Genomic DNA, 14,949 nt, shown 5'->3' with positions numbered 1-14,949 from the left:
CTACTTAAAAATGTTTGTCAACCAACAATTTATTAAGTGTAAAATTGATCAAAGTATTTTTTTTTAATAAAATCTTTTTTTGTACACACCCTAATTAACATGTTATCTAATAATTTTGCTGATTTTATTGATAACAGTATAACACTCACAATAATTGGCCTTTTTTTTTTAAAAAATAATCTTAAATCAAGATAGTCACTAAGAGAAAAACTGTAAAATAAAAAAATAAAATTTAGAATGGATGGATATCCAAAATTACCTCTAAAAAATTTTGATGACACAATTTAGTCTTTAAAAAGAATAAAAATAAAAATCACTAAATGTTGTTTGAAAATCTTTTTCATAAACCATTTAATTCTTTTATTTAAATTCTTTTATCTAAGTTAACAAAATTATTTCAATAACTTATTAAATATCTCAAATAATATCATTCATTTTTATCTAATAAAATATTTTTTACAAAAACTTATATCTCTAAAAATCAGTTTTAGTATTTAAAAGATATAATAGAGTTAGTTGGTTTTGCCTTGCAATACATTGTATACTTGGTTGCGTTCGAAATATGCGTGTAACGCGTGCTTTGTCCCATCTGGCACTATATAAACGTTGGGATCAATCACATTGGCACTGCTACACTCATCACCTGTTCCTCGTTTTCTTATTACTTCGACATCCGAACTCATCCGAGGTAACTGTCCTTCTCTCTCTTTCTCGTCTTGCATGCATCTTAGTTCAATTTTTATCAGATCTGTGTTTCGCTTTTGAGTTTATGAATATGATTTTTTATGCATTATTGCTTATCTGTTTGATTATCATCCGTCAAATCTTTATTTTATTCCTCATTTGTCTGATGTTTCATTGCATCTTATTTGCTTAAATAGAAAATTAGATAACATGCAAGATTATATACTTTTCTTAATTATGTGAGAAAGAATGAAGGAGAAACAAACGTACAATTTCACGCCGAATTTTTATTTCCTTTTTCGAGTGCTCTCTGTGTTTTGGCTTGGTTTGAGTTGAGGTAGGTGGAATATGTAGTTGGTGGAAAATACTTGACATCCGAAGGGTTTTTTCCAAGAACCTTTTTAGTTGAACTTGTTATTGACTCCTGGATGGATAATTCATCTTCGCAACTTTGACTTACCAAACCACCTTTGAATCTTTAAAATTTTGGTAGAATTCTACTGAGATTTTTTGGCTGTGTAGCATTATTAGTAGTTTATTTATTTGGAAATTCTGAATTGGAATGAGCATTTTCTGTGCTTTTCTGTTTCTCCAACAAATTTACAGTATTTCTATTCTTCAGTGTTGATTTCTTCACTCTATATGTTTTGTTTTGTTTATCCTTAACAATAAGATATCGAAAGAGGGAAGGAAGGAAGGGGGAGAATTAAAAGAAAGAGAGTTGTGACAGTACTGTTGCATTTAAAATAATTTTGATACATTCTTACATTGTTCCAATCGATTTCTTCAAGAATTTGGACTAAAGCAACATTATATAGAATATAACAATAATACCTGAATGTTAAATGTATGCATGTGAGGTGAATGATTACTGTTGGTGTTTCATATAGTCACGCATACATGAAATCAGTTCTCAAAGATTATATAAATTAGCTGGATAATTAAATCTAACTATCCCATGTTTTTTGTTTTGGATTGCAGATTCCAATTTCATATATCAATGGCTCCAGTTGCAGCACCATCTTCAGACTCTATAAAACCTAGAGGTTGGTTATCAAACATTTTGGCTTAGATATATATAATAAAGAGTATATTTAAGTATTGCTGAGTTTATGTAGCCTTTATTTTATTCATTTAACCTTTTAAAGTATAATTCTGTTTTATTATTCATTTTGTCCATCAGGCACAATTATAAAGAAAAAAAATGAAATATTGAATTTGCTATCTTTGAAACTATTACACATTGGATGCCTTTTGGTTTAGTAGATCTTATCTGTTTGTTTTCTGCAGATGTTTGCATTGTTGGTGTTGCACGTACACCTATGGGTGGGTTTCTAGGTACTCTGTCATCTCTACCTGCCACCAAGCTAGGCTCTATAGCCATTGAAGGTAACTATGGAAACCTTTTTTGGTGCTTGTTACATTACATTTGAAGCTTAATTGTGTTTACATCTTCTCATTGATATGTAGCTGCTCTTAAAAGGGCCAATGTTGATCCTTCACTTGTGGAAGAAGTATATTTTGGGAATGTTCTTAGTGCTAATTTGGGGCAAGCTCCTGCAAGACAAGCTGCTCTTGGAGCAGGAATACCCAATTCAGTTGTCTGCACCACTGTTAACAAAGTTTGTGCATCAGGAATGAAAGGTGTGTAATCTATTATAAAAGAATTCTATTTGTTTCTTTATATTTTGTTTTTAAATAAAAACAAGGATGTTAAACTTGTTCTGCATATTGCAGCTACAATGCTTGCTGCACAGAGTATTCAATTAGGTATAAATGACGTTGTTGTGGCTGGTGGTATGGAAAGCATGTCTAATGTACCTAAGTACCTGGCTGAAGCAAGGTCAATATTGCCCTTAAATATGACAGTTTTCTTAAGATTAGTTCTTTTGTTGAAATAAATTGATCCAATACTAAAAATTCAGGAAAGGATCCCGCCTTGGACATGATTCACTTGTTGATGGGATGTTGAAAGATGGTTTGTGGGATGTCTATAAGGACGTTGGCATGGGTGTGTGTGCTGAGCTGTGTGCAGATAACCATGCATTAACAAGAGAAGACCAGGTACTTTTTAATTAATTTGTACTCAGAAATGTTTTGGCAGGATCAGTTTAATAGATTTTTTATGTCTCTGTTTTTTCCCTCAGGATAACTATGCGATCCGGAGTTTTGAACATGGAATTGCTGCCCAAGAAAGTGGTGCTTTTTCATGGGAAATTGTTCCCGTTGAAGTCTCTGGTGGAAGGGGAAAACCATCAACAGTTGTTGATAAGGATGAAGGCCTAGGAAAGGTAACAATATAAATAAGTTGTAACGTGGTAATACTTGTTCTTGTATACATATACATATGGTGAGCCTAGGAAAACACGTTTATAGACTCTATTCATACCCAATAATATTTCCTGGTTTCATGAGTATTAAAAATTTGTTAGAAGATTACTAAACATGAGAACATAGATATTGCCTGGTATCTTTTCTGGTATCTTTTCTAAATACTTCCATGTCTCTTAACCTGGACAATTAATCAGGATTGGGGATTGGAATTGGTAATTTTTTCTCTTCACATAAAGAACATTTATTATATGTATGGCACTTCTAGCTGCAAATATAGTTTATTACTATAGTCGTTAATTTTTTCCATTTGTGCATTTGAGTGCAAACCAATATATTGTTATATTTTTCCTTTTCCTATGTCAGTTTGATGCTGCCAAGTTACGCAAACTCCAGCCAAGTTTCAAGGAAAGTGGAGGGTCTGTTACTGCTGGCAATGCTTCCAGCATAAGGTTAATATATTATCAAATTTTGCTCAACTTTTTCCTGGCAATGCTGGATTGTCAATTATTTGTGTACAATACACAGTTTTCAATTGATTCATTGGACTGATTCCGTGATAATTTATTATTAAGACTCCAGCGATTTAGTGGAGAAAATAAGCAAACTACACATTGATATAGTGATATTGATGTGGAAGTGTTAGGTCAATTTGAGTGGTCAACTACACATTTTGCAAATGGTTTTTAGATAGATATATGGGGAAGTGAGGATTGTATAGAACACTGCTTGTAAATCTGCCACTGGCTCTTGCAAGCATAGACATTCACTATTCACTTTTCATTAGCTTAAGTGCTTATTAAATGCTATTAACTGACGTATATTCCTTCTAAGTTTTAGTTTGGCCTGATCCCTGATTTTTATTAAAAATAAAAATGCTCTTGCAAACAGTGATGGCAGTGCTGCATTAGTTTTGGTGAGTGGAGAGAAGGCTCTAAAACTTGGTCTTCAAGTTATTGCAAAAATTACTGGATATGCTGATGCTGCTCAGGTACATAAAATATTTTAAATATGAACTACAATTTTAGGCCATAAAAGAAAGAGAAATAGAAAAAATTACGTTTGTATTCAAATTATTTTTAGTGTTTGGTATGTTATTAGTAAAACTTCATACTCATTTAAGGTTGACCTGTACAGGAACCAGAGCTATTTACAACAGCTCCAGCCCTTGCCATTCCCAAAGCTATTACCAAGGCAGGGTTGGAGGCTTCACAAATTGATTTTTATGAAATTAATGAAGCCTTCGCGGTAGGATTTCATGTCAAAGTTTTAATTGTAGTAATTTGTCAATATATAATGTTGTGAATTTTAATTCTTCATATTGCTGTCTGTAGGTTGTGGCTCTTGCAAATCAGAAACTTCTTGGCCTTGATTCGGTGTGTTTTGCCCCTTCTCTTGAATATTGCATGCTGTTATAGTCCCCCGACCCTTCTTTGCCTAGTGCAGAACATGTTAAAATTTGTCTATAGTCCTTAATGTGTCGGTCATTATTGGCTCTAACCTTCCATTTATTCCCTTTACTCAAGTAACTATTATTTTGTAGGAAAAAGTAAATGTACATGGTGGAGCTGTATCATTGGGTCATCCTCTTGGTTGCAGTGGTGCTCGTATTCTGGTGACACTTTTGGGGGTGTGTTCCGTCTATAACTTTTAATTATTTTAGAATATATACTTGCATATTAGCAGGTTGCCTATCCATGTTTCTCGTGTATGAAGAAAAAATCTATTATAGTGCTCATCTCTTAAAATTCTTTGTCAATTTATTTAAACTTGTCATGTTCAATTATTCAGAAAGTTGATAATGATGGTGTGATGATATATTTATTTTATTATCTTGTCCTTTTGTCATATTTTTTTAATAAATTCTATTGATAATGAAATGAGAATGGTTTGTTGTGAGAGTAAGAGTGAATATTGATTATTAGATCTTACATGAACGGTTTTAGTACACAAAGTGATACAAATTTTTAAGTGATCACTGTAATATTTAAGTATCTTTTAATCTGAACTGTCTACGTATGATATCTTCCACAATGTTGGTCGTTGTTTTTGGATTCAATTAATCTGAAGTCATTGGATGCAGGTACTGAAGCAGAAGAACGGAAAATATGGAGTTGGTGGCGTTTGCAATGGAGGAGGTGGTGCATCAGCCCTTGTTGTGGAGCTTCTGTAAGCGGTTTTCAAGTTCGGTAGATGTCCTTTAAGAGCCAGCGATCTGTGCAAACCTCAAAAGACTATGCCTCCTTCCTTAGCTAGTGTACATGCTAGTTTCAATTTTATTTCAAGGACAAAACGGAAAGAGTGGGGCGAAATTGGCAACATAATTATTAGAATTAAGTCTAGATCTTGTTAAATTGAACTTCAGAATTAAATTTTTAAGTACCAGATCTTGTGAAAGTGAACTTTTCGAAGCATTAAAGTAGAACATGGAGCAATATTATTTAGATTTGTTTTCTTTGCAATAAGTTACTTGCTTTCAATGCTTTGAGATGAATTATTATTATTCAATCCTCTTATTTGAAGCACAAGATTACACAGATTCTTGTGCTTTGTAAAATGTGTTCAGATATTAAATGACCGGAAGATAGAATGGAAGCAAGTTGTGATTGGTCTTGTTTATGCAAATTGATTATTGTTTTGGTCTTTATCATGTGAAAAATATATATATATTATAGGATAGTTGGTACTTGCATAAAGCTAATCCAAATTAATATTTTAGAGTGATGTTTCATATCCCTCAAACGTGAAGATGATCCCATGATTATTGGTTTTCTGAACACGGCAAAAGGAAGGACGAAAACAAAGTAGTACGAGATGTATCTTATTCCGAAATTTCCCATTCGTTAAGCACGAATTCATTTCAATGTAGCTTTCACCTTAAACGCGGTTTAATCCGATTTTATTAGATTTTCAAACATGCCCTGACTTTAGTGTGCAGCGACAGTCGAGTTCCTCGTTGGTAGCCCATTTTCTGTTCCATCAATGCCTTCGTTTTGTCATGAATGTAGTCATAATCAAGTTTATTTACTTTCATTAGCTCATAGTTATTTTTTCTTAATTTTTTGTAGAACCGTCAGTTTAAACTAATTATTCAGTATTCACTCGCGCTTATTGATCATTGTGATTTTCACCAGCTTCACGACACCGTTCTATTACCGACATTTAGATTGGAAAAGTCACTAAAAAAGCTAAACAAATTTTAAGGAGAGGATGTTCTTGGTCTCGGACCAACTAGGTACGTTTGACAGTTCAGCTTAATGAGCTGTTCCAGAACCTTCTAATATTCTCACGAAGTTAGATCTAAACAATGAGGTTGTACTTAAATATTTATCGCTCAACTCCTCTCATTCCAAATTAGAGAAGTATATTGATAAAAAGATAGATAATATTCCAAATCTTTTATTGGTTAGTTATTAAAAGAAACACGAAATAATGAAATGCCATATTTACGTTTGATTATAAAACATGTAAAAAGTTGCATTATTTTTGTTAATAATAAAAACTTTGATACGTTAATAAATGGTAAAGTAAATTGTAAATAAAATATGAATAAAAGAAAGGATAGATTCCTACTCGAAGCGAAAAAGAAAAGTGACGTTAAGGACAGAAAAAGTGGCCGTTAGAACTTGAACGTTAAGGCCAAAGAGCACTTATGGAGAGAATCTGAAACCCAAACGCAAAGTGGCTTCCAATTCATTCCATGTATAAATAATAGCGTCTCTCACTCTTTTCCGAACGCAACAAAAGTGATTGAGACGAAGAACAAGAAAAGAGAAAATGGGGATGGTGGTGGTGATCTCTCTCCCACTCATATTCTTCTGCTTAATTCTGGGTTTTGGATGTTACTTCTTAGGAAGAGCAAGAGGAAGGCGAGATGTACAAACCAATCCTCAAGTTTACGGGATGCCAACTCCACCACCGGGTGCCGGTGCCGGTGCCGGTGCAGGTGCAGGTGCAGGTGCAGGTGCAGGTGCAGGTTCAAATACCTTCCCCTCACCCTATTTCAAGCCAGACAACGATGCTCATGTTTAATTTACCAAATACCTTTCTGCTATCTCATTCCAATCGCGGTTACTGTTGCACAAATATACAATATTCCGTTGCTGTAAATTTGTCATTGTAATTCAGTCCAATAAGACTCCTTCCTCGTCTTTCTTTTTCTTCCTTTTCCTTCTGTATCTGTTGTTTTCAGGTTGAAATTACAATCAACTTTGATTAAATTTTAATATCCAAATTCAAATTTGTTCATACGTTTTGATTTTGAGTTAGTAGAACCGAGCCTTTCATTATTGAGACGGGTTCCCCTTTGGTTAGTTTCATATATGAAACTGGATCTTTAACTCGCACTAGCATGAATTAGAATTTAAGAAATATTTTTAAGTAAATATTGATCTCCAAAGCTCGAGGATAAGAAAATAAAAATAGGTCTTTAACATTTTTATAATATATTAAAAAGTATATTACTATGTTCATTCCTTCACAAAAATTTTGTTAATCAAATAATAAAAAGCAAATACAAAAAATACACATGCTCTCATAATTTTGAATGCTACATGATGTAAATTTCAATAAGAAGTTATCATTTTTAATCCATTATTGGTGCCTTTCGGGCACTCAATACTGTTTTTTTTTAAACAATTTCATCTAAAAATTTTAGATTTCAGTGTTTTACACACAAACATAATTTTTAAATTACATTCTCTTCTATAACAATTTGTGTATTTGAAAAAAATTCTCAAGAATAATTATAGTGTGGCTTACAATTATTTATCTATCAATCTTGTCTATGACTATGTTATATTATTCACTACTATTGGATTTTCATATTACTTTCTTAAATGACAGAATCTACATCCATACCTTTCATGCGCAAACTCATTTCAAATTTGGATAACAAAAAATATTTAAAATAGACTTCATTAATAAGTATTCAAAAAGAGGTGATTAAAGAATATTTAATACATATTATAAATGCTTGTAATTATTTAAAATCAAATTGTTAATCATTATTTTCAAAAAAAAATTTATAAAATAAAAAAAAAATTCGTTGAAAAGTATGGCATAATATTACAAATTAATTGTCATCATTATTTTTTAATAATTTTTAAATCTTCTGAGTAATAAATTGTAAGACCAAAGTAGGTAAAAATATTTTTTTTTGTAAAAAACAAATATTTTTATATTTAATTTTGTGTAATAATTTTTATTTTAAATTATTTAAAATAAATGCTAAAAACTGATACTAATAAAATTATTTAAAACAAATTGAAGAAAGAATATAATTATGGTTAAAAAAAAGAAAGATAGTTTGATGGTTGAGCGTGGTTGGCTGAAAATAGTATAAAGTGAAAGAATTTTGATCAGCATTGGAGAATAGGCCACTCCTCTCTCATTCTTCAACGTTCTTCTTCCTCCTTCCCAACTGAGAAAGGAGAACCAAAGACCATCACCTCCTTCTGCAACAACCATGGCGGTATATACATTCATTCTTCTCATCGCATTAACGTTATTATATTTTATTATTTTAACCTATCTCTGTCTCATTCACCATTGCTGAATTAATATTTCTTCATTTCAATCTACGCATTAACATCATGCATGTATTGAATTTGAAAATTGCTTGCGCAGGACAATGGTAGACCTTTACCTAAGTTTGGGGAATGGGATGTGAATGATCCAGCGTCTGCTGAGGGATTCACAGTGATCTTCAACAAAGCCAGGAATGAGAGGAAGAGTGGTGCTAAGGTTGACACACCTCCAAAGGATGATAGAAAGAAACACAAGAATCAAGTGGTTCTCGGCAAGCCCCAATCTGTACGCTCTATTCTCTTCCCCATTCCCTTTTATTACTTTTTACCTTTTCATATTCTTCACTCTTTTTTCCATCACCTGAAAAAGATAAAAAAATTTACATTTCTTTTAAATCTTTGTACAATGTAACAAATAATTAACTACAGTTCATTTTTAAGGATTTTTAAATTTTAGTCATTATTACATAATCCTTTGTTGTGGCCATTTGGGATGCTACAGCTTGATGGTAGATGGTGGCTAATTTATGTTATTCAAATTCTTATCTTATAGGCTATAGCAATGATCTATTTTCCTTCTTCCTTTTTCAATTTCACTCTCTCAACAGGAAACTGCAGAGGGCTGTAATATGATCTAGTAAATTACAGCCCTCTGCAGTTTCCTGTTGAGAGAGTGAAATTGAAAAAGGAAGAAGGAAAATAGAGGGTCTCAATTATAAGTTTGGGAAAACTGAAAAACCTTTTCGCATTGCCTCTTTCTCGCTGCCTTTGCTCCTGCAAAGTTTAGGCTGGAATTCGTTCTGGATTTTTGTGGTAACCGAGTCAATAAGCTTGCTTTGGTAGAACTAGTGTTTTAAATTGTGGTTGCGGATATTGCTGTCACTGCAACGCACATTGCAGCCATTGCGGTGTAAATTTAATGTTTTCACAAATTATAACTTACGATTATCCACATTCAAAATCTCACAGCGCTTCCTATGTTCAAGTGGGGCCACCTTCATGATGAGGATTCTTGATTCATGCTCAAACTCTTGTATAGTATGCCCGTGTCTTCTAATAACATGTATTGTCTCGTGTGCGATTAGTAATTAGTATTCACTCCACTAAGATCTTGTTGAAACCCATAGTATTATAGATCTAAAAACTTTGGTTTCTGATAGATCCCAATGGCATTGACATTGACAGATCCATGTAGCTCTGTGCCCAACCTAATGTGATAATTATGGAATGTTGTAAATATATTCATGCTTGTTTGTATTCACTATTCATTAAATATTTGACCTTTTTCAATACTGTTATTCTAGTTTTACCCCTGGTGATTTCACTGGTTTGGTTTGCACCAGACACTGCTGATTATGCATCTGTGAATGTGGTCGTCAGGTTCATAATCCAATGACTTTTTAAAGAAATGAGGAAAGCTATATTATGTATTCCTACTAAAAAATGGAAAACTAGCGACTTTGTGGCCATTTTATATTTCAGTGCTTTATAGAGTAAGTCATTTAGGTTGCTGAGATGTAATTTTGTGCGTGTCTTCTTCATCAATAACTTGTGTAAATTATGTTTGGGCAACAGTCCTCTTAGTCCTTACTTGATGTCATGCTATAAAAGATATAACATACTTGATGTCCTTTGCTCCATTCCTCCTGCGCCCATTTAGTGTAGTAATCTCCTTTTATTTGTTGAAGAATTAATTTCGCTGGCCATCCTTCCTTCAGTAGCTGTCTTTGGTGTTTGTCCTGAACATACTACTAACTTCTTGATGAAATTTGAATTGGACATTGGCTATTTATATTTATGGTTTTAGATATTCGAACAGATTTTGTGTTGGACAAGCATATGTTAACTTCGTAATCCTTGAAATGCCGTTCGAACTTTTCAGTCGGACTGCCTTTTTAGCTTTTCAGCTAAATAACATGCGTCGTATTGATTTTTCCATCCTTTTCACTATTGCAGAAAAAATGGCTTTGCTGCATGAGCACATCTGCAGAATCATGAGGAGGCTTTTCAACTCATGTCAGTTCTTAAATATATGATAATTTATCGTTACCTAGCCCGAACATAATTCCGGAACTCTGGAGATTCACTATAGCTACGAGGTCTTTCTGGAATCTTTCGTCATACACGTAGATGTAGTGTACTTCGGGTTTGAGGAGAAAAATGATTGGGAAACATATATTGCCTTTATGCATATTATTTCTGGTGAATTATTACTGTAATTTCTTTTTGGTCTATACTCGTTGGCTTCCCACCTCAATCATTCAGCATTTTTTGGATTCAAACTTTTTATTGATTCATACTTTTCTATATTGTTTACAGTGGAATTCGATATTTGTGTGTAACTAAATACTTATTTATTGAAGCTTCCTATTTTATATTTTACGTTGTGTTTATCATGTCCGCTCCCTTTTCTGGCTCCCCCATCTTTATAGCTAGCATGGCGTGCCAGAGCCACACCGAAATCCAAAAAGATACTTCCATAAAAGAGATACTTATAAAGGTAGATATAGAAGTGAAAAAAGTACTGTATATGGCGAAAAACTAAGAGTGCCTACCTTTAATTAGAAGCTAAATTTACAGGATACGTTGTTTCAAATGAATGATAGATTTTACTTCTTTACATACTTATTTAAAAAGAAGTAAACCATACTTGTACCAGGGTGAATTGTACGATTCTAAAAATTCCATGCTATGGTTTATAATTGATCAACTGTTAAAACGAGGATTGCATACTTTAAGACACATAGAGCGGAAGCAGATTTTAATCGATTTTCCTTGACAACCAATCGGGCTATTTCTTCAGCAGGGGAGTGGTAGCGTAAACATGGGCAGTCATTTGTAAAACTTTTTTTTTTTTATTTTATCGAAAATCAACTTTAATTAAATAATAATAAATAACATCTTTTAACAAGTGTTCTGAGTAGGGCGAACAACTAGTCATATAAATATCCATTTGATAATAGCGGGAAAAAAAAAGTATAAAATAGCATTCTCATTTGTATTGTTACATGTTCTCAAACATTTTGTATAGCTCTAAACTCTGGAGGTTCCCAACTTTCGTTCAAACAAACGCTGCAGAAGGTAGACTTGTAGTGCACTAGCCCCAATAAGTGCTGCTGATTCAAAGATTGCCTTGTGCACTGCTCTTCGGCTCATTGCTTCATTCACTGCATTTGCAATCAAGAAGAGTTAATAGAAGGAACATGTTTGTAACATTAATCAACTAAGATGACCGTGTCTGTTTTTTCATTCTTAAGCCACTGAATGGACATGTCACCAGAATCAAGATTTTCTTGCATCTCACAAAACATAACTTAGGAACATGTGCAAAGCCATCTAAATGTGTAAACAAACACACTTTGTAGTCCACCATAAGTGCATAACTCATTCATGTAGCTGAATGGCAAGATAAGTAAGGGCACTGAAGTACTACCCATACTTATGTCATTGGAATAGGATCAACTTCGGCCTAAAATAAAGCCACTGAACTGTGAACGCCATCAAGAGATAGGAAGCAATATTCACATAAGGGTGGTCCGTTTTTGGTATGGTAGCTGACTAGAATTAGGATGACCACAGATTGGAAAAGGAGCTTCTACTACGATTGAGATCCTCAGCAGTTACTTTTCAAACTGCATGAAATCTTAGCTTTTAAAATATTAAGTTTGTTTGTTCATCTTTGAACCCCAGAGGATCCACAACCGCTTCTACTAAATGGTATCAAGAATAAAAAACAAGATGGCATACATAAACTAGGGCTTTATTTTAAACACAAATATGTGTATAACATGATAAGCATAGAAAATTTTAGACACAGAAAAATGTAAATTTTAAGATATTAAGAAAAGTAAACCTTAAATACTACCTATTGCTTGGCGGTCAGTCTGAGCCTCTAACCAATGCTGTTCAAACTGAATGTTGTAAAGAGCTTCCTCCAATTTCCCTATCTGCTCCAGCAAAGGTGTGAAATGCTCTGCACAAGAGTTTCCATGAAAGTTCCCTTATTTTTTAGACTTCCATGCAACTTAAAGAGCAGTGTTTTATTCTAAAAGAGTAAAAGTAAACAAGCAAATACAAGTTGACTTCATAGAATAGGCATTACCATCTTTTGCATGTTGCTCAAAGTAAGAGAAGTGGCCAACATGTACATCAAAATCAACGGTTTCATGATAAGGAGACTTGTTGGTGAAGCAGAATTTATGGACCCCGGATTTATGAGCCACAAATTCAAATTTCTCACTGGTCTTGTCTCGAAAATCGTGAATTTGATCACCAGTTGGTCCCTTTACCTGGAATTCTTACATTGTAGCGTAATAAGTTTCTAAGGTGATCAGATAGGTTATTCATGGAAAAGAAGGAAAGATAAATTCAAAGAAAGGTTATTGTTATCACTTGTGGATACAGGATGTGGATTTGTACAGATGCCAGATATACAAATGTCAAAAGATTAGGAAAGTAGCACAAAAATACATATATAGCTACCTGAATGTGGACCATAAACACATTGTAATGGCGATACGTTTAAATTCCTAGATATAATGCATAACATCTGTTTAAGTACACATTCTTTAACTGTGTTGGACAATGAATTTATCACATAAGTATTGATCCCTTGTGGATACAGGATGTGGATTTGTACAGATGCCAGATATACAAATGTCAAAAGATTAGGGAAGTAGCACAAAAATTCATATATAGCTACCTGAATGTGGACCATAAACACATTGTAACGGCGATACGTTTAAGTTCCTAGATATAATGCATAAGATCTGTTTAAGTACACATTCTTTAACAGTGTTGGACAGTGAATTTATCACATAACTATCGATAAAACTTTTTGCTTCATTAGGTGTTTGACAAATATGCATTTTCACTTTAATGTCTGTTCAGAATGGTCAATGAATTAAAATTTCCATAAACAAAAAGCAGTTTTATGGTAATGGTGAAGAAAAGCGCGTAAAGTTTCTTCTGTCCCCAAGGCATGAAACTATGAATGAATAGAGGTACATAATAGCTTTAGCTTCAGAATGTAAAACCCCAAACCATTAGCCAACAGGTAACCATAAGAGAAAGCACTATTGTTGGTTTTTAACTCTGTATCCATGTGCCTATAGCTCTATTCCCTTCCCTGAACAGAATTTTAAAACATATTCCTATCAACACCACATATCATAAATCAAACTTCTAACCCCAAGGAGTTGACAAGAAAGAAACTATGACTACTTCTGATTCCCATTCAGAGTCATGATACTTAAAATTAAGGTAAAACGGATGGGAATTGCGAATGAAGTACACATTTATATTCGTCACATTGCAGGTAAAAAAATAAGTAAATAAACAAAACGTGAGACATGAAATAAGAAAAAGAACATACCACGAGATCGACACCTTCGTCACCGTAATGCCAAGGAGAATCAGCCTTAATAACAACGAAAGATACATGAACAGTGTCGCCCTCGTACTTCACATCATGGGAGAAACATTCGTCTCTGTCTATCACGAATCTAATCCCCTCTGATCCTCGCAAGCTCCACAACACCCCAATTAACGCAAACACCAATGCATGCCTCAACGATAATCCCATCTTCAACCCCCAAAACAATCGATTAATTCACACAGTTTCACCTAAAAAACACGGATCCACAAAATTTTTAAAAAAAATAGATAGATACCTTTGTCTTTGTGAGTGCCTCTTCTCGGAAATTAGAAGACGAAACGGATGGAGATGAAACAGAACAGAACAACCCTCGACACGACACTCGCAGTCGCAGGTGGCGATTTTTATTTTTAATCTCAACGAAATGTTCGAGTTTACTTTAAAACTGGAAACGACGTCGTTGACCTTTCTTTCCTTTTTGTTATGTGTCGACCTGTGATTGGAGCGTGCAAGTCATATATCCAATACCAAGCGCACACGTAGGATGGTTTTCAAAGAAATACCTCCTCGTCCTCACGTGCGAACATAACCACAACCGCTGAGTTCAAAATCGCTTAGTTTGTGATCCCAACAATCTGATTCAGATCTAAACAAGTACAACCCAAATTATAAGTATTTTTATGTGTAAATGCCAAGAAAATATATAATTTAGTGCTTTATAACTTTCTCATAATCCATATTTTCTTTTTATATCATGCAAGGTTTTTTTTTTTTTTTTTTAGAGATAATAAGATAAGAAATGATAAGTTCATTGGGTAAATACTATAAATATGATAAAATAATTCAGTTATCATATTATGTTCTTCTACTCCATCAATCATGTAAGCTAAAAATCAAATGAACCAAAGTTATTAATCAAGCACTAATTAAAACTATTTTAAATATAATTTATATAGTCCTAACATAATTATTAAGCAATGATTTAATATTTAAATAATTTTATATAATGATAAGCATTGTTAAATTAAT

At 33.3% G+C, this 14,949-nt stretch overlaps 4 protein-coding genes across 5 annotated transcripts; 3 read left to right on the top strand and 1 right to left on the bottom strand.

The window, feature by feature from the left end:
* Window positions 1–578: 578 nt before the first annotated feature.
* LOC113874982 (acetyl-CoA acetyltransferase, cytosolic 1) lies at window positions 579–5,658 on the top strand. 2 transcript variants are annotated; one of them, XM_027513354.1, is made up of 13 exons: window positions 579–688; window positions 1,666–1,730; window positions 1,975–2,073; window positions 2,155–2,328; window positions 2,422–2,527; window positions 2,610–2,748; window positions 2,832–2,975; window positions 3,382–3,467; window positions 3,907–4,006; window positions 4,153–4,263; window positions 4,350–4,391; window positions 4,559–4,649; window positions 5,103–5,538. In XM_027513354.1, exons 2-13 carry the CDS (start codon window positions 1,685–1,687, stop codon window positions 5,186–5,188), a joined length of 1,224 nt encoding a protein of 407 aa, XP_027369155.1. In that variant the 5' UTR covers window positions 579–688; window positions 1,666–1,684; the 3' UTR covers window positions 5,189–5,538. The 2 variants fall into 2 exon arrangements, with proteins under 2 accessions (XP_027369155.1, XP_027369154.1); XM_027513353.1 differs by having other exon boundaries at window positions 617–688; window positions 4,559–4,645; window positions 5,099–5,658.
* Window positions 5,659–6,769: 1,111 nt separating this feature from the next.
* Window positions 6,770–7,153, top strand: LOC113874983. The gene is made up of 2 exons (XM_027513355.1): window positions 6,770–6,937; window positions 6,980–7,153. Exons 1-2 carry the CDS (start codon window positions 6,793–6,795, stop codon window positions 7,045–7,047), a joined length of 213 nt encoding a protein of 70 aa, XP_027369156.1. The 5' UTR covers window positions 6,770–6,792; the 3' UTR covers window positions 7,048–7,153.
* A 1,227-nt stretch (window positions 7,154–8,380) lies between these two features.
* On the top strand, window positions 8,381–10,713 carry LOC113848335 (protein NOI4-like). Its single transcript, XM_027477799.1, has 3 exons — window positions 8,381–8,488; window positions 8,644–8,829; window positions 10,500–10,713. The coding sequence occupies exons 1-3, from the start codon at window positions 8,483–8,485 to the stop codon at window positions 10,539–10,541; spliced, it is 234 nt and encodes a 77-aa protein (XP_027333600.1). The 5' UTR covers window positions 8,381–8,482; the 3' UTR covers window positions 10,542–10,713.
* Window positions 10,714–11,409: 696 nt separating this feature from the next.
* LOC113847754 (transmembrane emp24 domain-containing protein p24beta2-like) lies at window positions 11,410–14,344 on the bottom strand. Its single transcript, XM_027477020.1, has 5 exons — window positions 14,216–14,344; window positions 13,918–14,127; window positions 12,646–12,832; window positions 12,409–12,516; window positions 11,410–11,710 (listed from the first exon to the last, which is right to left on the bottom strand). Exons 2-5 carry the CDS (start codon window positions 14,125–14,127, stop codon window positions 11,577–11,579), a joined length of 639 nt encoding a protein of 212 aa, XP_027332821.1. The 5' UTR covers window positions 14,216–14,344; the 3' UTR covers window positions 11,410–11,576.
* Window positions 14,345–14,949: the final 605 nt, after the last annotated feature.

This window comes from Abrus precatorius, unplaced genomic scaffold, assembly GCF_003935025.1.
Source record: "Abrus precatorius isolate BTA unplaced genomic scaffold, Abrus_2018 Scaffold8, whole genome shotgun sequence".
Lineage (NCBI taxonomy): Eukaryota > Viridiplantae > Streptophyta > Magnoliopsida > Fabales > Fabaceae > Abrus > Abrus precatorius.
This window is presented reverse-complemented; position numbering and strand designations above follow the sequence as displayed.

Excerpts from the sequence above, each read along its gene's own strand:
- LOC113874983 (XM_027513355.1), top strand. The coding sequence starts at position 6,793 with ATGGGGATGGTGGTGGTGATCTCTCTCCCACTCATATTCTTCTGCTTA. Across the intron at positions 6,938-6,979 it reads GATGCCAACTCCACCACCGG|GTGCAGGTGCAGGTTCAAAT; the intron begins GTGCCGGTGCCG and ends GTGCAGGTGCAG.
- LOC113848335 (XM_027477799.1), top strand. Across the intron at positions 8,830-10,499 it reads TTCTCGGCAAGCCCCAATCT|AAAAAATGGCTTTGCTGCAT; the intron begins GTACGCTCTATT and ends TCACTATTGCAG.
- LOC113847754 (XM_027477020.1), bottom strand. The coding sequence starts at position 14,127 with ATGGGATTATCGTTGAGGCATGCATTGGTGTTTGCGTTAATTGGGGTG. Across the intron at positions 12,517-12,645 it reads TGAGCAACATGCAAAAGATG|AGCATTTCACACCTTTGCTG; the intron begins GTAATGCCTATT and ends ACTCTTGTGCAG. Across the intron at positions 11,711-12,408 it reads GACTGACCGCCAAGCAATAG|TGAATGAAGCAATGAGCCGA; the intron begins GTAGTATTTAAG and ends TTGCAAATGCAG.
- LOC113874982 (XM_027513353.1), top strand. The coding sequence starts at position 1,685 with ATGGCTCCAGTTGCAGCACCATCTTCAGACTCTATAAAACCTAGAG. Across the intron at positions 2,749-2,831 it reads CATTAACAAGAGAAGACCAG|GATAACTATGCGATCCGGAG; the intron begins GTACTTTTTAAT and ends TTTTTCCCTCAG. Across the intron at positions 4,646-5,098 it reads TTCTGGTGACACTTTTGGGG|GTACTGAAGCAGAAGAACGG; the intron begins GTGTGTTCCGTC and ends CATTGGATGCAG.